This window comes from Pongo pygmaeus, chromosome 14 (assembly GCF_028885625.2).
Source record: "Pongo pygmaeus isolate AG05252 chromosome 14, NHGRI_mPonPyg2-v2.0_pri, whole genome shotgun sequence".
In the NCBI taxonomy this organism is placed as follows: domain Eukaryota; kingdom Metazoa; phylum Chordata; class Mammalia; order Primates; family Hominidae; genus Pongo; species Pongo pygmaeus.
Window position 1 is genome coordinate 50321189 of NC_072387.2, and position 23964 is coordinate 50345152.

The following is a 23964-nucleotide window of genomic DNA, read 5'->3' on the forward strand; positions in this document are numbered from 1 at the left end:
GGTTCCTTGACCAATAATATTAATAAACCCCTGGCAAAACTGATTGAGAAGGCAAACAGCCAATACCAGGCGTAAAAATGGGAATATCATTACTAAAGACATTAAAATATCATAAGATGATATTCTAAATAATTTTATGCCAATAATTACAGGGAACATATCCTAAAACAACATTTATCAAAGCTTCTCAGGGTTAATAAACATAATGAATCCACAACTAAAAAGCCTGCTTATAAAGATAATGGTGGTAACATACACCTAGAAATAATTACTAATACTTGTTATATTTCATTGTCTCCTTTTTCCCTGGTTAAGTAATGACCATAATCTAAAATTAGAATTGACTGAGGCAGTTCAGCCTAATATATCTTTCTAAAAATATATTTTGTTGTTCAAAATAAAGGAATGGAGAAACTGCCCTCATGATACGAAGAAACTGTCATGTAATATGACTTTCTTTTTCCTAGGGTATTATCTTGAGAGCTGATTTTAATTTCCAAAGCCATCCCTAAGGAAAAAATTGGTTTTGGCTTTTTTAAAATATTAAATTTAAATTCACTTGTTTTCACTTTAAGTTGATAGTATATACTTATATGGCATCTGTATATACATCTCCATGGTGAAGCGATTTTCATAAAAAGTGACTTACTCTTTTCTGGAGTATAAATTTCAATGACATTTTCAACTTTTGAAGCCATCTTTAAGAAAAAAGTTTTTTTCCTTATTTTAAAATACTAAATTTAAATTCATTTGTTTTGCTCTAAATTGATACTATACACTTAAGTAGCATCTGTATATACATTAAAACTGTCAAGTAATAAAATATTTTTAAAGAAACCCTCACTCCACAGTAGGAGGTAAACACTATGCAATCAAAACAGCACAAATTCTGCTAAGAATGAACTGCAATGCTCACTTATCATCCTTAAATATAAAATATTGGTCTTGCTATGTGCCCTGTAACTCAAAAGTTGGAATTATGATATGTTACAAATAGAAATTATTCAAGTGAGAACTAGCAAACTAGTTGAAAATTCTGATTCTTTCATTATATTTCCAACTTTATCCATGTGAGAGGAAAAACTAATTGAATAGCTTAAAGGAGAAGAAAAAAAAAGAGAGTGTTTCAGATTCAGGGGAACATAGAAGATTGAAATAATTACAAGTAAGAACAGTATTACAGCTCCTGCAGGATTATATTTCTTATTTCTTCCTATATCTCCTATAATACACAGCCTTGTAGTTTTAATATGACAAATATTTAAAAATTTTTTGAGTTGAAAGTCCTAGGTTTATATAATACATCATTCATACAAAGAACCATGAGAAGATATAAAAATAGTGTGGTAAAAATTTGGATGAAGCTGGAGTAAAAGAACCAGTATTAGTCTTCTTTTTAAAAAATAATTACAACCTTTATTTTAGATTTAGGGGGTACATGTGCAGGTTTGTTACATGGCTATATTGTGTGATCCTGAGGTTTAGGGTATGACTGATCCTGCCACCTACACAGTAAACATAGTAACCAATTGTTAGTTTTCAATCCTTGCTACCCTCCTTCTCTCTGCCCTTTAGCAGTCCCCACTATCTATTGTTGCCATCTTTACGTCTATGGATACTCAATGTTTAGCTCCCACTTATAAGAGAGAACATGTAAGATCCTATGTTCTTAAAGCACTAGAAAAGGCTAGAAATTTTCTGAAATATGTGGTTGACCTATACAAAATTTGGAAAATGAAATGATGGGCGATAGAAAAAAGAAACATGGAAAGTTGGGAGTGGGAATGTGGGAGACAAGTAATATGACAATGAGAAGAGGGCTTTCTACGGAACAAATTCTTAACATTTAATGCCTACCTATTGAGAAGAATTATATTTAGCTTGGCCAATTCATGGATCTACCTTTGTAATTACAATTCTCTAATATTGGCAGAAATGATGGTAGCAGAAAATCAGGATTAAAAATGTATTGTAAACAACAAAGAAGAATACCTTCTATTTCCAAATAATGTAGAATGAACACTATATAGCAGAGATACTGAGGATATTGAGGGGGATGTTGAGGTAGATGAAGATAAGGGGAAGAAATTACTATGACGGAAGCTCATCATCTCACGAGTATGAAACAGATAACCTTCAGTTCCATTTCAAACAGCCATCAGCAAGTTAGAAGTATTTGAAGAAATAATGGTGTCTGTTGACCTTGTTACACACTATTAACAATAGCAAATTTAAAATTTGCACATATTCTGTTAAATTAATTTATTCCTAAATATATTCTTTATACTACTGTAAATAGTATTTTTAAATTTTTTCCCATTGCTATAGATATATATGGAATATATATATACGGAATACAATTGATTTTTGTATATTTTTCTTGTATCTTATGACCTTGCTTAACTTGCTTATTAGTTCTAACACTTTTTTTATATGTTTCTTAAGATTTTTTATATACACATTCATGCAATTGTGTCATCTATAAATAACATGTATGCCATTTATTAAGTTTTCTTGCTTTATTGTGCTAGCTGGCACCTCCAGCATAATATGAGTAGTTAATATTCTTGTCTTTTCTCCTAATCATGAGAAAAACGTTTAGTTTTTCATTTTTAAATATGAAGTTTAGCTATAGGCTTTTTATAGATGCCTCTTATTTGATTGAGGAAGTTTCCTGATATTTGTAGTTTATGTGATATTTTATCATGAATGGATGTTGAATTTTCTCAAATGATTTTTCGGCGGCAATTAGAGGATCATATGGTTTTTTATTTATTCTGTAAATGTGTTATATTATTTGATTTTTAAATGTTAAGCCAGCCTTGCATTCCTGAGATAAAATCTCCTTGGTTATGACATAGTATCCTTTTTATATATTGTTGAATTTGATTTGTTAACATTTGTTAAAATTTTTTGCATCTATGTTCATAGGAAATTCTGAATTGTAATTTTATTTTTTTGTATTATACAGGTCTGCTGATAAAAAACACTCTCAGTTTTTGTCTGAAAATGTCATTATTTTGCCTTCTGAAGAATATTTTTGCCAAATATACTAATCTATACTGATTTTTTTTTCTTCCAGCACTTCAATTGAATTGTGGTTCATATTTATTTCTCAGGAGAAGTCAGCAGTCACTTTTATCATTGTCCCCCTATAGGTAATATGTCTTTTTTCCTCTGGTAATTTTAAAGATTTTTCTCTTGGTTTTTAGCAATTTGATTATATGCCATGTAGTGTTTTTTTGTTTATTCTGCTTGAAGTTCATTGAGCTTCCTGGATTGGTGATGCTATGTTTTTTATCAAATTTGAGAATTTTCCTACCATTATCTCTTCAAATATTTTTCTGTCCCATTTTTTTCTCCTCTCTTTTGAGACTACAATTGTGTGTATGTGAAGCTGCTTTTTTAGGGTTGTCATTTTTACACTAAGAATTTCCAATTATTCCGTCATTATGTTCATTTTTCTCCCTTTAAATGTTTGAATCCATTTATGGCAACTGTTTTATAGTCCTTGTCTGCTAATTCCCTTATCCTGTCATTTTTAGTCTATTTCTATTGACCAATTTTCCTGCTTTTTTCGTATGTCTAGTCATTTCCTATTGAATGCTTGACTCAGTGAATGCTATGTTGCTGAGTGTTTGGATTTTGTGGTCTTCTTGGTAGAGTGTTAAGTTTTGTTCAGGTATGAAGTCAATTTATTGTTGAATCACCTGATTTTTTCAAGGTATTCCTCCCTACCTCCCCAAATACCCATTATTTTTATTTTTAAAGCCATTTTGTACGAGACAAAACTTCCAAAACAATATTAAATAGCAAGCATCCTTCTTTATCAGGGCTTAGTTTTAAAATTTGTAAGGATAGGTATGGAGTAACTCTTACTTTAGGGATAGATCGTCCTACTTCTAAACATAGACTTTATAAGATAAATACCCTTCTGAATACCAGGGGTACTTAATGAAGGAACTCTGGTAGTTGTTCAGCTCAAAGACCCCTGGTAGTTTTTCTTTTCCCAGTGTTTGTGAATTTTGTTCAGTTTTATAGTTTTTATTGTGGTAGGGCTAATCTGGTACCACTATCCTGTCATAGTCAGAGGTATAAATTCCAAAAGGCAGTTTTTCACCATATCTCAGCTTTCCCTGGGTCCTTTCTTCTTTCTCCTTTGACCCACTAACTCTGCCCTTTATTCTCCTACAATTCTCTCTCAAGAACTTGTTTTCTTGAGAAAATCACTTAGTGAAAAGACCCAGACCAGAAACTAACTCTTAAAACTCAATTCAATGCTCTATTATACTACATATTTTTTACTTCCTAGGATTAAAACAATAACAATCTAAGTTAGCTTTAAGTTGTTCATTACTTGATATATTTCTTGACTTATCTATTTTGTTTTTGGTGGATCTGTCATTTATATTTTATTTTTTAAAAATTAGAACAGGTTCACTCATAAAGCTAAAAATGACCCATATTGAGAAAAACTATTTGATTAAAAGCTGAACCAGTATTCTAACCACACAAAATTATCTAAAAAGTAACTTTAAGGAAGGCAAGGAGACAACTAATAACATACTTCTTCCAGATTTCTGGGTTCTTTATCTCATACCTGAGATTCATATAGTTTATTATTTCTCCTTGTGAGCTATTTTAGCTGTTTGTGAGAGAATAGGCTTAGATCCTACATGTTTTTCTTCTAACTTAAGAGCCTTTATGTTGATGAGATCTGTTCCTAGAATGTAATGTTCATCACTCTCTGTCCACAGAATATCTATTAATTGATGTTTATAAAGCATTAGTCACTTTAAAAATAAATTTTGCACAGTTTTATTATCTTTAAAGGAGAGAAGAGATAAGAGCAAGAGGAACAGAAATAAAACTGGTTTATAAAATGGGCATTTAAGAAAGTATTTTTAAATTGTACCAGGAGGGAAACAAATGATTAAATGAGATTTTTAAGAGGTTGTGGGTCTAATAGTCTTACCTGTGTAGCTGAATATATTCTCGGGGTCTGTTGAGCAGGTGAAGGAATCTGTCAACAATCTTGTTTTTTCCTACACCCTGTAATTACACAGAAAACATTAAACAAAAAGAGGCTATTTTCTGGAGATAAGCTTATGCCAAACCAGAAGAATCTTTTACCAAAACCTGCTTTCTCACCTTTTTACTGTTTTAGTTTATTGTTCATGAAAACCAAACTGGCAAACATATACGGAATATCTCCTATGATATAAGGGTTTAAAAAATTTATTTCTAAACATACTAGTTCTAAACCATTCTTATTTGAAAGGAAATCCATAAATTAGCCTCCTACATATTGACTTTTCGGTTCTGTAAATTTACACTGAAGTCTAGGCATCACAGCAGATGCCTATAGTATTAACTATTTCAGATTTGAAGAATGTCATCAAAGGTGATCAAGTAAGTATAAAACAACGGTCTTTCTAATCAGTTCTTCAGAATTATGATTTTCAGTTACAGAAAGGTAAATATAATACTGTACTTTTCTATTCAAATCAAACACTCATTTCTTCTCTTTTTATCCCATTTTCCAGTCCTTTAAAACCTTGGAAACCTAAACTTAAAACCAAGGTGTATTAATAAAACTCAACTATATGTGCTCTTCCTAGAATGCCCTCATTTCCTTACCACTTACTGGTGCTGAGAGTTGCTATCCTTTTGTAGAAGACAGACTGTTAAAAATGGAATCCACCCCCATGCTATTTCCCTATTTCAAAGTTTTCACTTAGAGGTGAAATACAATTAATGGCGTGTAAATCTTTTAACAAGTAGGTTGTGTGGAAAGAGTTATAGTTTAAAAGTTGACTTCATATCATACATGCTAGCAAAAATAACTCTTACTGATTCTTATATAGGTTGAGCATCCCTAATACAAAAATCTGAAACCCAAAATGCTCCAAATTCTGAAACTTTTTGAGCACCAACAAGATGCTCAAAGGTTATGCTCAATAGAAACGCTCATTGGAGCACTTCAGATTTTGTATTTTTAGATTAGGGATGCTCAACTGGTATGTATATGCAAATATTCCAAAATGTGAAATGCTTCTGGTCCCAAGCATTTCAGATAAGGGACACTTAACCTATACTGCGCCAGACTGTAGGGTAAGTATTTTCATGGGTTATTTCATTTAATCATCACAACAGTCCCATGAGGTAGGCATTAAAATTATTTCAACCTCACAAATCAAGAAACCAAGGCTCAGAGGTAAGCATTGTGCACACAGTCACACAGGTAATTCTAGTGAAACCAGGACTCACATCCAGGTAATTCTAGTGAAACCAGGACTCACATCCAGCCCTATATGATTCTGATGCTCATAATTATAGTCCCTGCATTATGGAATATCTTTCTTTCAGTTTGAAATTGATTTTGGTAATCTGGGCCTTAAGTTATCTCCTTCCTCACTTCTAGGTCCATCCTAAAGAAATAATTAGGCAGACTGGGGCAATGCGTGGTATACAGCAACAATAGCAGAAGCCCAGTAGGGAGGCAGGTATTTTTACTGGTATTTTTACTACATACGCAAACATCTTGTGAAGAAAAGCATTCTACAAGCATCAAGGATAGAAATTCAAATTAATTGAAATGGTATTTATTGAATGCCACAGGGGGTAGAAACCATGTCTGTTTTGCTTATCACTATATCCCCAGAGCTCAGCACAGCGCCTGAGAGTGCGTTCAATAAATATTTGTCAAGTGAATAAATGAATATAGGGAGTTTGGAAAGTACTGGAAAAGGAGTGAGGATTCTGGTAAAATATAAATGGTGACCATGTTAATAAGGATGCTGAAATTATGGACTTATAAAAGAAAAACAGGCCAGGTGCATGACTCACACCAGTAATCCTAGAGATTTGGGTGGCTTAAGTGGGAGGATCACTTGAGCCCAGGAGTTCCAGATCAGCCTGGGCAACACAGTGAGCCCTCATCTCTATAAAAACAAAACAAAATAAACAAACAAACAAACAAAAAATTAGCCACGCATGGTGGCACATGCCTGTAGTCCTAGCTACTTGGGAGGCTGAGGTAGAAGGATCTCTTGAACCTGGGAATTTGAGGCTGCAGTGAGCTATGATCACACCACTACATTACAGCCTGGTGATGGAGCAAGACTCCACCTGTAAAAATAAATAAATAAATAAAGTGGGATAAATTTTAAAAGTGATTTATTTCACCTACAAAAGATTCAAGGTTATTGGAGCTGAATGTCAAATTGACAAATTCATTGAAGTTAGAACAATGGATCATTTCATCTTCTAGGAATCTTTTCAGTATCTAATTGGATTTAACCCAAAATAGTTTCAAGCCTAGCACAGAAGCACAAAGGAGGAAAATAACATTTGCACATTTGTATGTAAATTACAACTGGTATGTAAACTTTAAATGGCATGTGACCATAAATATAAATTTTTAAATAGATAAATTCAGATGAGTAAAATGTCTGTGTTAATATATTAGTTCTGTTAAATTCAGCAATCCTAGAAAAAGCAGACATCACAATTTCCTGGAAGAAATGTCATGAAAACGTGCTATCAGGGAATTCCTCCTCCCTCCCCACCTCTAAAGTTATTAAATAGCCATGCTTATTCAAATTCCTCCCGAGCAAGGCACGATTTAGGAGTCACAAGTCCCATAAATGTAGTTGGAGATGTAGAGTCCCAGCTGCCACTAAGGAGCTCTTTTGCTGTGCCTCTTTAAATGTTGGAGTCTCCAGAACCCCAACCTCAGCTGTCTTGCTCCATATGCTCTCTCTCCCATGACCTTAGTCATCACATACAGCTCACAATTCTTTTCTAAGCTTCATTCAATATCCCCTATTCTTAACCGTCAACTGAACTTCTGAAACAGATGCTTATCATCCTTCCACCCAAACCTACTTTTTTCTCTTTTCAACCCCCATAGAACAGCATAGCCACGTACTCAGCTGCTCAATAAAAGAATGCTAGAATATTTTTGATGGCTTCATTTTTTTCCCCTCTGCAAAATGTCATTAGGATCTTTGCAGTCCCTACCTGCAAAACTTTTAGTTTTATTCTTTCCCTAGATTCCTTCTGTCTCCTTCATTCCTCTTTCCCTTCTAACATTTTCTCCCTCCCTTCCTTCTTTTCTCCCTCTCTCACTTCCTTGCCTAACTCATCAATTATTTGAGCACCTAATATTACAGCACTGTACTAGATGAGCTGGATATAATGGTAAAGAAAACAGCTACAGCCTCTCACCATATTCACAGCTTATAGTCTAGTAGGGAACACAGACAACACATATAATAGATAGTGTCCTCATATAACAATCCAAGATGCTTGAAGATTTAACCTAAGGGCTCAGGAAGGCCGACTGCACAGTTATGTTTAGATTGAGATATCAAGGAACTAAAGAGGTACAGGGAAAGATGAGAAAGGGGAGTGTTACAGATAGAACAGTATGTGTCAAGACTCTTGGGTAACAGTCAGTTGGAGAGCTGGACAGGTATGCAAGAAGTCAGAAGCTAGAGAAAAGCGAGAAAGGGAGTGGTAAGAAACCAGGCTAGAAAGGTAGGTGGGGTTTAAGTCTGGCTAAGCCCTAGAAGCCACTTAAAAGAGTTAGAACTGTTTCCTCAAATCACCAAGAAGCCACTGAAGTAAAGGAATAATATGATCAGATTTTCAGTTTTAGAAAATTGCTCTGATGGAATGGTACGGTGGAGTCTGGTAGAGAGCAGAAGAGAAAGCAAAGGAAAGCAGTTTGAAATTCCTTTAAAATTCAAGCAGGAGATGATGGTGGTCTAAACTACGGGATAGAGAGAAATGAATAGATTTAAGAGATATTTAGGAAAAGGAACCGACAGGACTTAATGGGGGCCTGGAGTTAAGGATGAGGAGATGAAGAAGTCAAAGTTTCTGTCTTGGGCAATCGAGTGGCAGATCACAGAAGAAATAGGGGAGGAGAACTGAATTAGCTGGGTGGGGGAGGGAAGTCTAGTTATAAAAGGCAGTTTAATTTTGGATATGTTTACTTTGAAGTGTCTGCTTCCCACATCTGCTCCTTCCTCTCCAATTCACTGTTTCAGCTCAAGGGTAGCTCATCCCTTCCCCAGACTACTGGAAAGGGCCTAATTTGGTTTGGTTTCCCACCCCCAGATTTACAACAAGACAATCCCCAATTTGTTTAGTTATTTTTCTAAAACAGAGATCTCATCAAGTTGCTTACTACTTCATTTTAAGAAGCTCTGATAATTCCTTCGAGGAAATGCTGAAAGCATCATCTAGGAAAGAATTTCTGTAAACATCCTGAGCAAAATGAAACAGTTATAATGACGTGTTCCTTCTAATCACAGTTTTTGCCTAGAATAGAGAATCCTCAGGATTATTTTAATTGAATAAATACATAAATAGTGCCTTATTTTTCCATTATAAAGTTACACATGCTCATTTTTCTCACTGGGAAACTTAGAAAATAATCACCCAATGTCCAGCTGCTTAAAAAATCTGCTAACATTTTCATTTTGTCCCTATACATATTTATCTTTACTTACTAAAAATTCCATTTATATGTAATTTGTATCCTTTAGTAAAAATCAACATGAAATAAATTTTTATATCATTAACTCTTACTGAGAATAATATTTAGTAAGTGAAAATTTGATATAGGAGAAGAAACTTGTGGAATGAGAGCTCCTAAAAAATAAAAATTATCTCATGAGAATGACACTAACATTTATCATTACTCTTCTGCTGGACTGTGCTCTTCATGATGACATACTGGCCAGAAGGATTTTCACAGAAGCAGGAGTAGGGTGGCCCTTTCACTACCGGGTTAGGAGAAGCAGGAATTATGTGAAGCCCCACAGACAGGAGTCAAACCAAGGAGAGGAAGTAAACATGCTTCTAATTTCTGAGAGAAAAGCTCAGGGACCACGACTTGAAGAATTCTGAGGGATTCTGGGACTCTTATAACTTCCTCAGGTTTATTATTTTAGTTACCCTGTTTCCTCAGAGAGTTTAGCAGTAAAATTCTTTACAGCAAAGGGACTTTGGGGCTTTTCTTCCTGGACAAGAAAAAAATACAGAACGTTCAAAACTCTATACATATTCCATCAAAGGAGGACAGAAAGAAAGAAATAGAGTAGGAGAAAAAAGCTAAAAGGGAATGGAAAACAGGCAAAGAGAAAATTAGTCTAGGAATGGGATTTGGACTAAATGTTGGGACTCGAATGCTGAAGGATTTGTGACAGGCCTTGAGGGATCCCTGCAACAGCAGATAAATTTGTAAGCATGCTCTTCAGCCCTCTGTGAGTCTCACTCAAACAAGTTCCTTTCAGCCACTGTCTCCTAAAAATTACCTTTCCATATCCATGTCTTTGCTTATGTGGTTTCTTTTGACTACAATAGCTCATCCTTGCCCATCTGTCTGTCATCTTCCACTCCCCAGCCTAGCCTTCTGATGAAATGTTCCAACTTCTCTGAAGCTTTGCCTATCTGTCCCGTTGTTTTCTCTCCTTTAACTATCAGCACCAGAATGATTTCCTCCTTTGAGTTCCTAAACCACTCTCTCTCACCAGTATACTCGAGCAATGTGCCAGGTCCTTGGCAGGTAGACAGGCTTGCTCCTTGAGGCCAGGATCATCCCCCTATTCGGGTCTCTTAATGTCATGGAGTCAAAGATCAGTCAGTTTAAGGTTGTAAAATCACATAAAACACGTCTGGGAGCTCCCTGCATGTTATCTAAGGTTCAGAAGGGAGAACAGTGAGGAAGCAAATCCAGATCTTTTCTTCAGCAATTTTAAAAAATGGACTCTAGGTGAGTATTTGCCACTGCCAACGTTCAGCTTTCTTGCATGTTCTCTGAAACTTGTTTACTGTGGGCCTGCCTTTAGTTGCCTCCAATTCTTTAATAATTTTCATAAAGTTAGTTCAGTTTGTATAATAGAGATGTTCTTTCCATAGGGCGCTAATTTCTGTTAGAAAAGTCACCACATTAATGTCATTAACAAATACCAATCACAATAAAAAATAACAAAATAAACTAATATTATGGTAAATCCAGAGAAATAAATTTCAATTGCTTTAAAAAAATCCCATCTAATGCTGAACCTTCTAATTCTTTGCTTAAATGCCTAAAAATACACTACACTATCCCTCTCAGGTGGGAATTTTTACCACCATCTGAGCTTAGATTTGCTCATTTGAATAGAGAGGGCTTAGACAAGCTAATCTCTAAATACTATTTTACAATGATATTCTTTGGTCTTATAACAAAATAAGAGATCACTGCTAATGATCACTGGAAATTTCTTATTTTCCAAATTCTCTCAATACGTATACATTACTTTTGTAATCAGAAAAAAAATTATTAAAACTGAATAGTAAATAATCCTAAACAGTCATACAAATGGGTTCCTTGTAACAGTCAACAAACAGTAGTCAGAAGTCAGATTAGAAAACATACATTTCAATTACATTACTAGTTTGCATGACTCTAAAACACAACCCTTATAAACCTCCCTATCAAAGTCATAACCTCCTTTTCACATGAAAATAATAAAATCTACATCCCTGCATTTTCCCTTTGAAATACTGTGTTGCTATAAATGGCAAAGATCCACTTTTGGGTAGTGTGGTCAGCTACTAGGTATAACCAAAGCAGTCATGACAAATATTGCAGGGGGCAAAAATCAATGTGTCTGCAGGAACAAAATAGAGATTCAAAATAAATTCAAGAAAAAATATTCACTAAGAAACAATGGATAGACAAACTAAATTGGCAGAAAGAATGTGGCAGAATGCCAAAGAATTTCCACACTGTAATTCAGGCAACTTCATTAACTAAGGGGTTTGAGAAGAAACAAAAAATAATTTAAAATAAAAATGAGTTGCCACTGTATTTGATGAAACAAGTATTTCATAGCCTTGGGATCCCCAGGCTGCTGGAGCTATTAGACACTAAGTTATCAAATTCCCTGCTGCCACTACCTGCTGGGGGACACAGGCAAGACAATTTCTGGACAAATGTTCAGTGCTTCTACAGATATTAAACAATTATGCTGTCATAGCAACATGGTATATTTCTGAGGGTGCACAGTAGCAATCTGCCAGGGCTTAGTTCAAATTATTAATTAGCAAAACTCACACATTCTTTAATTTTAGCAATAAAATAGTCACAGTATCTCAATATTAAATAATTCAACATTTACTAAAACCTCTATCAGGAGAAAAATAGAATCTCTAATCACATTAAGTTTGTAATTAATAGAATGAGATACAAAGAATTATATAGTTAAAATGTTCATAGAGTCCTGCTTAGTTGGCATTAAACATATGTTTATTGATTTTCAGACTGTATAAAAGACTTAAAAAATCAAATGCCATGAAACGCAGAGAAGAATGAATCATTTCTAGCCTGGAAAAAATTGATATGGCATAATTTCATTGTATAAATTAATCAAGAAATTAAATTGGCCCAGTGAAAGTTACTTCTATAATATTTCCTCAATGGAAGTTCATCAATATTGGTATAATTCTGAATAAAAGGTTTATATTCAAAAATATGAGTTTATACTTCTTAGGATAAAGATGACAGGAGGGTACATCTTTTCTCTTTCAAAGAGACTTAGGAGGCACATCAACTAAATTCAATGACCAGGCTTTGTTTTGATGCTGACTAGAATAAATCAACTATAAAACAATGCCTTTTTTTTTTTTTGAGACAGAATCTTGCTTTACTGCCCAAGCTGGAGTTAGTGACCTAATCTTGGCTCACTGCAACCTGCACCTCCTGCGGTCAGGTGATCCTCCAACCTCAGCCTCCTGAGTAGCTGGGACTACAGGTGCATGCCACCATGCCCAGATAGTTAATTTTGGTATTTTCCATAGAGACAGTATTTTACTATATTGCCCAGGCTGGTCTGCAGCTTCTGGGATCAAGGCATCCGCCTACCTTGGCCTCCTGAAGTGCTGGGATTACGGGTGTGAGCCATTGTACTCAGTCAAAATAACACTTTGGAGATAACTGGGGAAAACTGAAAACAGCATCAGATCATATGAAGGGATTATTGTTAATTTGTTAGGTGTAATAATAAAATTGTGGTCACATTAGAGATAAATGGTGAAATATCTATAAGAAAAATGATATGCAAAAGAACAATGTATTAAAAGATGACATACAAAAAAGTGTTGGGAGAATAGATAAAGCAAGATGGACAAAATGCTTATTAATCATTGAGGCTGGGTGATGAATACAAGCGGGTTCATTAGGTACTACTCTACATTGTGTGGAATATATAAAAAATTTCCCATAACAGAAACATTTTAAATGTCCTTTACTTTGTACGTAAAGTATAGTCTCTGGCCTATTATAAGCACTTAACAAAAGTTAGTTATTATATTATTGTTGTTGTTGTTGTTGTTGTTGTTGTTCTGCCTAATACAGGAATTAGTGTGGTATGACGGAAAAAAGCATGAGCTTTGGAGATCTAATATCTAACTCTGACATTAACTAGCTATGTAATTTTGAGCAAATATTTTTACCTTTCTGAACTGGTCTGCTTATTCGTGAAAGGTGGAAAATAAAAATTTTTACCTCAAAAGGTTGATGTAGAACTAAATGAAATTATATAAAAGTACACTGAAAATTATAAGATATACAAATATTACTATTTTTAATCTTAGTTCATAAGAAACTTTTAACCAATTATGGATGAAATCAAACACGGATTGCAACAATTTTAAAAGACAATTGAATCAACATAGTGAGAAAATACTATAAAGTTCAGAAGAAAATAAGATTACTTCTTTTTTGGGAGAGACAAAGAAAGCCTCATAGAGGAAAAACATCTGAACTCTTGAAAGTCGGCAGAATTTTCACAGGCGAAGATGAGAGTGAGAGGCACCACATGAGGCAAACAACATGAAAAATGGGGAAGGGGATATTGCACTAAGGAAGTGTAAGAAACTGTAGTTTGAGCCCGGGCGCGGTGGCTCACGCCTGTAATCCCAGTACTTTGGGAGGCCGAGACTTGTGGATCATGAGGTCAGGAGATCGAGACCATCCTGGCTAACACGGTGAAACCCCATCTCTACTAAAAATACAAAAAAATTAGCCGGGCATGGTGGCAGGGGCCTGTAGTCCCAGCTACTGGGGAGGCTTAGGGAGGAGAATGGCGTGAACCCGGGAGGTGGAGCTTGCAGTGAGCCGAGAACGCGCCACTGCACTACAGCTTGGGCGACAGAGCAAGACTCCGTTTCAAAAAAAAAAAAGAAAAGAAACTGTCGTTTGAAAGAACTGGAACCATAAAAGGAGTTTGGAGCCAGATTGTGGGTGGTTCTAAGTGTCTCTCTATAAAGGGGATTTTATCTGGTAGACAAGATAGAGCCACTTTCACTTTTTAGAATAAATAACATTAAGAGATTCTTTCTAGGATATCCCTCACTGCTGATAGATCAGAAGGTGTCATAGAATTGAAATGAGTACCTACAGACTCAGTAAAGTAAAAACATGAAGAAAATGAAAATCAGGGATAGAGAAGCATCCTGTATGAAAATCAGCCAGAATTGGCTTTTTATTTTATAAGAAATATATATAATGTATTGGAGTTTTAGTAAGGGCAAAAAATATGGATGGGAATACAAGAAAAGCTTCAGTATAAAAATTTTACCAGACTGTTATTTTGTAAAGTGATATAAAAAGCTGGCTTAAAATGACAAAATAAAAAGCTGACAAACCCTGGGAAGTGATTTTATTAGACAATATTCATGTAGAAATGATTGTGAATTATTAATTATGCCTCATTAAATATAAATTAACTTTTGATGACTTACTTTGAAATTTTGTCTAATATCAGAAACCAAGTGATGTTATGATACGTAGATCAAATTTTTATTTCTAAAAACAAAACACTAAATATTTAAAAAATAATTCCTTTCTTTTTTTTGAGATGGAGTCTCACTCTATCGCCCAGGCTAGAGTGCAGTGCTGTGATCTCGGCTCACTGCAACCTCCCCCTCCCAGGTTCAAACATTTCTCCCGCCTCAGCTTCCCAAGTAGCTGGGATTACAGACACATACCACCACATCCGGCTAATTTTTGTATTTTTAGTGGAGACACGGTTCCACCATGTTGGCCAGGCTGGTCTCAAACTCCTGACCTCAGGTGATCCGCCTACCTTGGCCTCCCAAAGGGCTGGGATTACAGGCGTGAGCCACCCTACCCGGCCTAAAAAATAATTCTTATGTAAGGGTACTTGAACATTTCAGAACACAACATTCCTAAAATATGTTTTGCCTTCAAATATCTGATAAAGAGCAACTGTCTCTCAAAACACACGTATTCTTACACAAAAACAGAGACTCAGTCTTAGGGACTTTTTTTTATTATTTTTTTTTATTTTTGAGACAGGGTCTTGCTCTGTCACCCAGGCTGGAGTGAAATGGCACAATCTCAGTTCATTGCAACTTCTGCCTCCCGTACTCAAGCAATCCTTCTGCCTAAGCATCCTGAGTAGCTGGGACTACAGATGCACGCCACCATGCCTGGCTAATTTTTTTGTATTTTTTGTAGAGATGGGGTTTTGCCATATTGCCTGTGCTGGTCTCAAACTCTTGGACTCAAGCAATCCACCCACCGTGGCCTCCCAAAATGCTGGGATTATAGGCATGAGCCACTGCACCCAGCAGGGACTTTTTTTTTTGAGACGGAGTTTCACTTTCCTTGCCCAGGCTGGAGTGCAATGGTGCAATCTTGGCTCACCGCAACCTCTGCCTCCTGGGCTCAAGTGATTCTCCCGCCTCAGCCTCCTGAGTAGCTGGGATTACAGGCATGCACCACCACACCTAGCTAATTTTGTATTTTTAGTAGAGACAGGGTTTCTCCATGTTGGTCAGGCTGGTCTCGAACTCCCTACCTCAGGTGATCCGCCCGCCTTGGCCTCCCAAAGTGCTGGGATTACAGGCGTGAGCCACCGTGTCCGGCCTCCGGCAGGGACTTTTTTAAACAAAAAGAAATATGGCACTTATGGCTGATTCTATAGCCCCCAATTTTCACAATAAGTATTTTGTATATCAAATTGAATATGACACTATACATCAAAAGAAAACCAGGTATGAGAAGGTGGGGAAGGCAGGAAACTTATTCTTGAGCTACAGCTGGCATAGAAAAAATATCACTGGTTAGAAAATAAATAGCCATCTCTCTTTTTGTCAATTAGAAAGTCATACTGTGACAAAAAACAAAACAAAACAAAACAAAAAACAAACCAGCATGAAGCTCCTAATAGTATGAAAGGTACATATAATGTTATAACTACAGTAGGTAGAAAGTAATGCATGTTACAGCATGCTAAAGTGGTTCTATAATATTCAGCATTATACCCTAAGTGACCCTCAAACATGTATATTTTCACGGTACCCTATCCCACTTGGCAGAAAGGCAGCAATTCTGCTGCACTTACTGGAAAGACTATGTGCTGTGTCATAAAATCTCACACAGAAAATAGAAAGGATTTTTAAAAATCAATTTTATTATAAATAAGGGGCAGGCTACTTTATTTTACTATGACAAGTGGTGCTTGTATTTAGCTTCCCACCAGATGTAAAATCTTTTCTAGTATCATAGATTCTTAGAAAAGATAATATCTGCAAGAAAAAGGTGAAATTGGGTTTAATAAAGATGATAAACCTTCAGATACCTCAAAATCAGCACCCATTCTCTTTAATTTCCTCATTGTAAAAGTTGCCACTGGTAACAGAGCAGTCTTGTAAAACATCTCTAGACATAATTTCCAGTGTTGAAATATTTCTTTCATAGAGTTCAGCCAGTTTCTACTTTGCAAACAGAAGGCTGTGTAGACTGCATATATCTATAGACAATGCTTTAGAAAGAGAAAGAAAGGAGACTGAACAATTGTTACATGTGATTCATTTACTTTAAAAATAAATTATGTGATTAAAATAGGCATTTTCACAGGGGGCTGTCACTTTGCATTTGACTGAAAACACCAGTGACACTACCCCAGGAGAGCTGAGAGTCAATTGTCCTCCACCTATTATCTGCACCTTCATTTGCCTGTCTTGGTCTTCTTTGATTGTCTTGTTTCAGAAGTTGGAAATAAGGGTGAAGGTGAGCAGGTGCATCAAATATGAAAAAAAGCATGAAATACCATTGACCAATGAAGCAAGGCATTTTTTAAAACTACCGAAGAAGGACCTGAGTTACTATCCCTGCAAAAATATACATTCCCAAATAAATAACTCTCCTAGATGATCAGCACTCAGAACAGCACAGAGAAAGAGAACACAAACTCTACGCCAGTCCTTAGCAAAGCACAGTTCTGTGGGGTACTGCATTAGCCAAAGAATACTACAGGTGGCTCTGTACTCCCTCGTACCCACCAAACAGAAGCAGCTAAGAGTCTAACCATAGAATCTTGCCCAGATCTTAGCACAGATGTTACCTTATGAAAACACATTAGAAAGGAATTGAAGTTGGCTAAAGGATTCAAAAAGTTCTATTTAGATTTTAACCAGCCGCCTTGGTCCGATTTCCACCCCTTGACCTGGTAAATGCAAGCACGGGCAAAGTTATGTATGATTTAATTAGCTAAATACTAATCAGCACTTTATTATTAGAAATTTAAAAATAATTAGCATTTCATTATTCTGTCTTAGTGATAATGCTGCCAGTCTCTGATCCTGTCATTATAGAACTATATCCAGTTGAATGGGCTACTTAACTATTTACTCTCTTGAGTAGGTAGTCCCTAGATTTTATCTAATTCATTTGTCTCCTTCACTTAAATAGCTGCAAGCTCAGAGAAAAATAAATTTCAATTTGTCTTATAACCCCCTGAAAACAATCCGACTAAGGCTAAATTTTAAATTCATATTACTTCTAAATCATTTTGGCTACTCATTAGGAATTTATTTATTTAATTTTTTTTTTTTTTTTTTTTTTTTTGAGATGGAGTCTCACTCTATCTCCCAGGCTGGAGTGCAGTGGCACGATCTCGCCTCACTGCAGCCTCCGCCTCCCAGGTTCAAGCGATTCTCCTGTCTCAGCCTCCCAAGTAGATGGGACTGCAAGAGCATGCCATTCCACCTGGCTAATTTTTGTATTTTTTAAAGTAGAGACAGGGTTTTGCCATGTTTGCCAGGCTGGTCTCAAACTCCTGGCCTGAACTGATCCACTCACCTTGGCCTCCCAAAGTGCTGGGATTACAGGCATGAGCCACTGCGCCCAGCCAGGAATTTATTTCAGATAGTCCTTTAAAACCTACTAATTAACTCAGCAAGTATTTGTTGAATGTCTACGGTATGCAAGGCATCAGGGAGACACAAAAATAATGAAGACTCTTTATCTCTCTTTCATAGAGATGGTGGGTAAATACATAAATCTAACTAAATCCCAAAAGAAATCTGTAAGTGACCTATCACACTTCAGAGAGTGGAGTCAAGCCTTCAAGCCATAGTGTTCACAAGGGCTTTATTAAAGAAGCATATTCTAGAATATTACAGCCAGAGAGACCCTAGAAAATATCCGTGCCAAGCCTATAATTTTATAGATAAGAAAAAAGAAAAGGCCCTAATTAGAAGGAATAACTATTTACTCAGTATCACATATCAGTTGATATCATACATATCAATTTACTCAGTAACAATTTACTCAACTATCACAGAGAGTTAAAAAATCTGAAAAGGAAGGAAGGTCTTTGGGTACCCAACTTATTACTTTTCCACGATGCCACATTGCCACTCTGAGGTTAAGAAAATGTGAATAGGCAAAGATAAGAGAAAGAAGAGAGCATGCTGGCAAAGATTAGAGGTTGAAATATAACACTGATAAGAAGGTATGTTTGGGAAACAGAGTATTTAATTTGTCTGAGGAAAAAAAGCATTTATGGGCAGAAACCAGATGCCAGGCTGAAAGCAGAGCAGGATTAGATCATGGAGGACATCAAATGACAGTCCAAGAGAGTTAGACTTTTTCACTATATACTATAATGAACATAGGTAGCAGAATTTACTTCCAAAAAAACATTCCTTCAACATTGGTATTATAACGTAACACTGATGGTCTTAGAGGTTTATAATCAAAGAACAGAAAACTCTTTTGATATGAAAAGGGCCAGCTAAACATAGCAAATTACACTGAATACAATCTCCCTTTGTAATTTCTTCTTTCTCCAAAGTGGAGAGTGGCAGGATAAGAGTACAAGATGGCAAGACAGTGAGATCTGCTGATCACAGATGGCTTTTGCAAAATAACTGATAAATGTAAGTTTGTGCCAACCCATGGCTCCTGCCTTGCTCTTCGTGGGGATCTTCAACTTGAAGGCTCTATCTAGCTGAATCCTGAACCAGTCCTAGACAGGCTTGAAAATCAGTGGGCTTGTCCATCCTTATCAGATGCTAGAGTACAACCATCTACCTATGGAGCTGTAGCTGCCCTTCCCTCCACCCCACTGCCTAGCTCTTTGCTCTAATGCCTTGTTCCTTTCTTTAGGACTGGAAACAAAAGAGAGATAGCATACCAGATTTTATGCCAAGGTTTGTATAGCACCCTAGGACAATTCCAAAACACTTTCACAGTCTCTGCTTCATTCATCATAAAGCAGAAGCAAACCTCTGTTCTACTTCACCCTTCACTCTGAATAGCTCTCCCCAATCCTCCAGAGGTTAGAACATTCTTCCTGTCTCTCTGGTTACTGGCTAGGCATTAACTTCAACCTTTTAAACTAGAAGACCCTTCTGAAACTCTAATCTATTACCTGCTCAATTGCAAGTGCTACCTTTGCCAAGAAACCAACTGCATCCAACCCACCAAACCCTTAGGATAGCAATACCATGACAGAAATTTCAAAACCACTTGGACACCATACCTTGACCTCTAGGGATCTTCCTTTTGAAAACCTGCACCTTAGAAAAATTATTCCTCAAGCCCCAGTTCTGTATAGTCTTGGTCTATTCTCTTCTCCATGCTGGTCTGCTGCTGCTGGGATGCCAACAGCCTCTGTGTCTCAGGCCATTCAGGAGATGGCAGAAGTTCTGAAAAGGACACACTGAGTGCACCAAGATTTAACTTATAAAGAGTTTGTGAAACTCTTATAAAAAATTTACAAAGTACTTTGGGCTATATACAACCTGAATGTCCACAGAGCCATTGTTTTTCAAAGTGCGATGAGAATGTGACTTCCTGGGTTTCAATATCAAGAGCCAAATTCTGACGTTAACTGATCTTTATCTTCCCACTCTGGTATATAGGCTCATCTTTTACTGTTCAGTGAAGAAAAATAGGTAGGACTTTTCAAATAGTGGGAATTAAAGGGTCATAAATAATTTATTGTTCTAGTTTTAATTCTTGTTTTAAAAAATGAAACAAGAGAATATTACTTTTAAACTATACAGTGATACACAGGTATTTAGCTGACAGAACTGAGCACTGTGTGAAGTACTTCCCACGCATTATCTCATGACATCCTTACATTAGCCCAAAGGGACCATACTATTTTTATTCCCAGGTTAGACATCAGCAAACTGAGCCTTAGCAAGATAAGCAATTTGCCCAAAGTCACACAACCATATATGGAAGAGTTGCTGTTGAGCCTTTAGTCATCTAACTTCTAAGCCTATGCACTCAAATCAATAAACCACTCAACTGGCCCATTTTTACTTTTATTTTTTAATCAGTACTTCAAAATGATAAGTTTGAGAGGCTAAATATATAAAGAATATGTATTATTTTTATAAATACAAAAAAGACGAAAAAATAGAAACCAAACTTTAGAAATTTTGTTACCCTTAATTTAAGACCAATTTAAAAAACCAAAAGTGCTATTCATTGTGAGCCTGAAAATTCAATAGAGGAAAATTATCAGGACCCTGTAAACCTAAAATTTTCATACGTTCCTCCATAAACATACATTGAGTGTCTACTATGTAACAGGTACCATGCTAGGAGCTGAGGACAGAGATGAATAAGAAAAACACAGTCCCTGCTCTCAAGGGACATATAGACAAGTTGCAAAGACAGTCATATGGTATGACTAATATGACAAAAGGGAGATAAAAGGGAGTAGAAGCAGGAAAAACCTATTCAGCCAGGGACAAGGGAAGGTCTTCTCTTCCATGAGTTAAAGGGAGGGTATATGGGAAGGGGACAGGAAGTTCTCCCTGCAGAAAGAAGAGCATGTACCGAGGACCACAGCAGAGATAAGTAACTGAATAGATAAGAAACTGCAGAGTGCCTCAAGCCAACACAGTGAGAGAAAGAAGGGGCCATGGCTTAGGAATAGAGGAATGGGCAGAGAGTGAATCCTGTACACTGTACTGAAGACTCAGACTATACCTAACAGAAATGGGGAGGCAATTTCAGCAAAAAAGAGAGGCTCAATCAGATTTTAGTTTTACAAGTATCAATCTGACAACAGATACTACAGAATGGACAGTAGATAAGAATGGGCATAAGGTGGGGATGGAGCTATCATAGGAAAGTACTGCTGTAATCCAAGTGACAGGTGAAGATCACTGGGGCTAGAGTGACAGATGTGGACAAGAAGAGTAGATACTTATAAGACAGAATGGACAGAACTTGATGAGAGACAGAATGGAGGATGATTTAAACCTTGAGGTAATTTTGAAGTTTAGAAGGTAGCAGAGTCTCATCCTTTAATTAAACCAGTCATTTAATAGGAGAAAAAATAACTGATTCCAACAAGAAGAAACTTACTGCTTTTAAATTGTTACTATCATTTTTTCATTGGTACCTAGATTTTAGCCATAACTCACCTGGTTGCCAACCAATAATAAGTGTTCTCCAAGGAGAAAGTCTTTCAGCATATCTTCCATCGCTATCACATGCTACAGAAAAAGGAACTAGAGGTTAACTGTTTTGTACAATCAAGGTTAAATAAGAAAGTTAACTATGAAGATATCTTTATAGAATATAAATATCTATTATAATAAACAATAATCAAGCGATTTGATGTAACCCAAAATTAAATCTGTGGTTATAAGTAAATTATATAACCATTTAGGTCACTGATACTGAAAACTCGAAATAGTCCACCTGAGCAAAACTAAGCAACTGACCAATATTTCAGAGTTTTTAATAATTCAACTCAAATATTTTTTTACCTATCATACTATGTAGAGTTGGCTTATAATTTAATATAATATTTAAATTGATACTTGCTAATGTAAATACACAAAGGCTTCCTAAAATAACTGTACACTTCTAGGGAACATTTTACATTGACTTGTTCTTAACCATTACCTTTAAAGCTATGGATAGCTTCAGAATTAAAAATATATTATTTACCTTCCACACTTTTTAATTTGAATTATGACACAATATAATAAAAGAACAAGATTAAGGTTGTTCACAATAGCCACAAAGGAAATCACATTGCTCTTTTGTATCTTGAAAAATAAGACACCTATAAGTAGGTCATGCAGGTTCTTTGGGGCTGGGAAGAGATCTACACTCCAGCACAATTAATATTCCTATTACTTTCTCTTGGTTTTCTGTATCATATAGCAGCTAAATAAGTACTAAAGTTATTGATGTTCCCTATTTGTAAAAAGGCAAATTAACCTTTTGCATCTAATACATGCTGCAGATATTTTTCTAGTACGTCACTTTTTTTTTTTTTGAGACGGAGTCTCGCTCTGTCGCCCAGGCTGGAGTGCAGTGGCGCGATCTCGGCTCACTGCAAGCTCTGCCTCCTGGGTTAACGCCATTGTCTTGCCTCAGCCTCCCAAGTAGCTGGGACTACAGGTGCCTGCCACCACGCCCAGCTAATTTTTTGCATTTTTAGTAGAGACAGGGTTTCACCGTGTTAGCCAGGATGGTCTCGATCTCCTGACCTCGTGATCTGCCTGCCTCGGCCTCCCAAAGTGCTGGGATTACAGGCGTGAGCCACCATGCCTGGCTGCTTTCTTTTTTCAATTTCGTTTATGGTGCTTTATATGTATACTGTATAATATACATATAAATTATATATAGTATAATATACATATAAATTATATATAATATATAGATATAAAATATATAAATATATATGATATAAATATTAAAAAATATATATATACATACTCACAGAAATTTTTCTTTTTATTTGTCAAATTTAATAGTATTTTCTTTCAGAGTTTCTTCCTTAGAAGAAAAACTGAGAAAGTGTCTTATCTCCTTCAGGAACAAATGAGTATTCCCTATGTTTACCTTGGTCGTTTTTATTTTCAAAAATGCTTTCAGATACGCCATGGAGCTAGAGTTTTAATAAGGCTTGAAGTGAGGTGAGTATATAATTGTCTATTCTTGAACACTTTTAAATGGATATAAGGTGTATGCTTTTAAGAGTAAAAAGAGATGCTTTTAAGAATAAAAAGAGACACTATTAATAATCATGCTGGGACAACAAGTAGAAGCAGAAACTATGTTAAGCAAACCAAGATATACATCATTTTAAGCTGAGTTCTGGTGGGAATATAGCATGGAGACCTCTTCCTTTTCACTAAGATGAAAAGTCAGTGCCAATTCCAGAAAACACTAAGCTCTTCCAGTAATAAATGGGCTAATCTACGTTGAAAAGTTGGAGTAAGTACCTGAATAGCCAGTTAAAGAAAAAAGCAATGTAAATATCGAAAAATAATCCAAACTATATCTGTGTTCTTCTTTACAATTCTCATGTCCTCCTACTTCATGCCCTCATTATATCTAACTAGATTATTCAAATCAACAAACCTTAGCTAAGGCTAAAGTCACCGCCAACACATTCTCTTCTTAGCCTCTTGACCACTTAGTACTGCAGACAATTTCTTAAAAGTCTCCTCTCCCAGTTACCCATTTCCCCTGATTCCTTCCTACCTCCCTAACAATTTCTCCCATAGTTTTCCGAGCTGGATCTTCCTGTAGCAATTCCTTCTTTCTACCTTCTTACATACTTCTCTTTGTATTCATGGTATGGGGCAGGTCGTGACTATTTG

At 36.0% G+C, this 23964-nt stretch overlaps 1 protein-coding gene across 2 annotated transcripts in view; it reads right to left on the minus strand.

Annotated features, from left to right (window-relative positions):
• The window catches only part of VWA8 (von Willebrand factor A domain containing 8), a 393780-nt gene that overhangs the window by 194283 nt on the left and 175533 nt on the right, over window positions 1–23964 (minus strand). For both annotated transcript variants that reach the window (XR_010123553.1, XM_054445896.2), the window contains exons 20-21: window positions 21766–21837; window positions 4976–5052 (exon numbers count right to left, since the gene is read on the minus strand). Coding sequence is in view for 1 of the 2 variants with exons in the window: in XM_054445896.2 (XP_054301871.2) it covers window positions 4976–5052; window positions 21766–21837 (149 nt within the window). In the remaining variant the exon portion in view is untranslated. The remainder of the gene's footprint in view (window positions 1–4975; window positions 5053–21765; window positions 21838–23964) is intronic.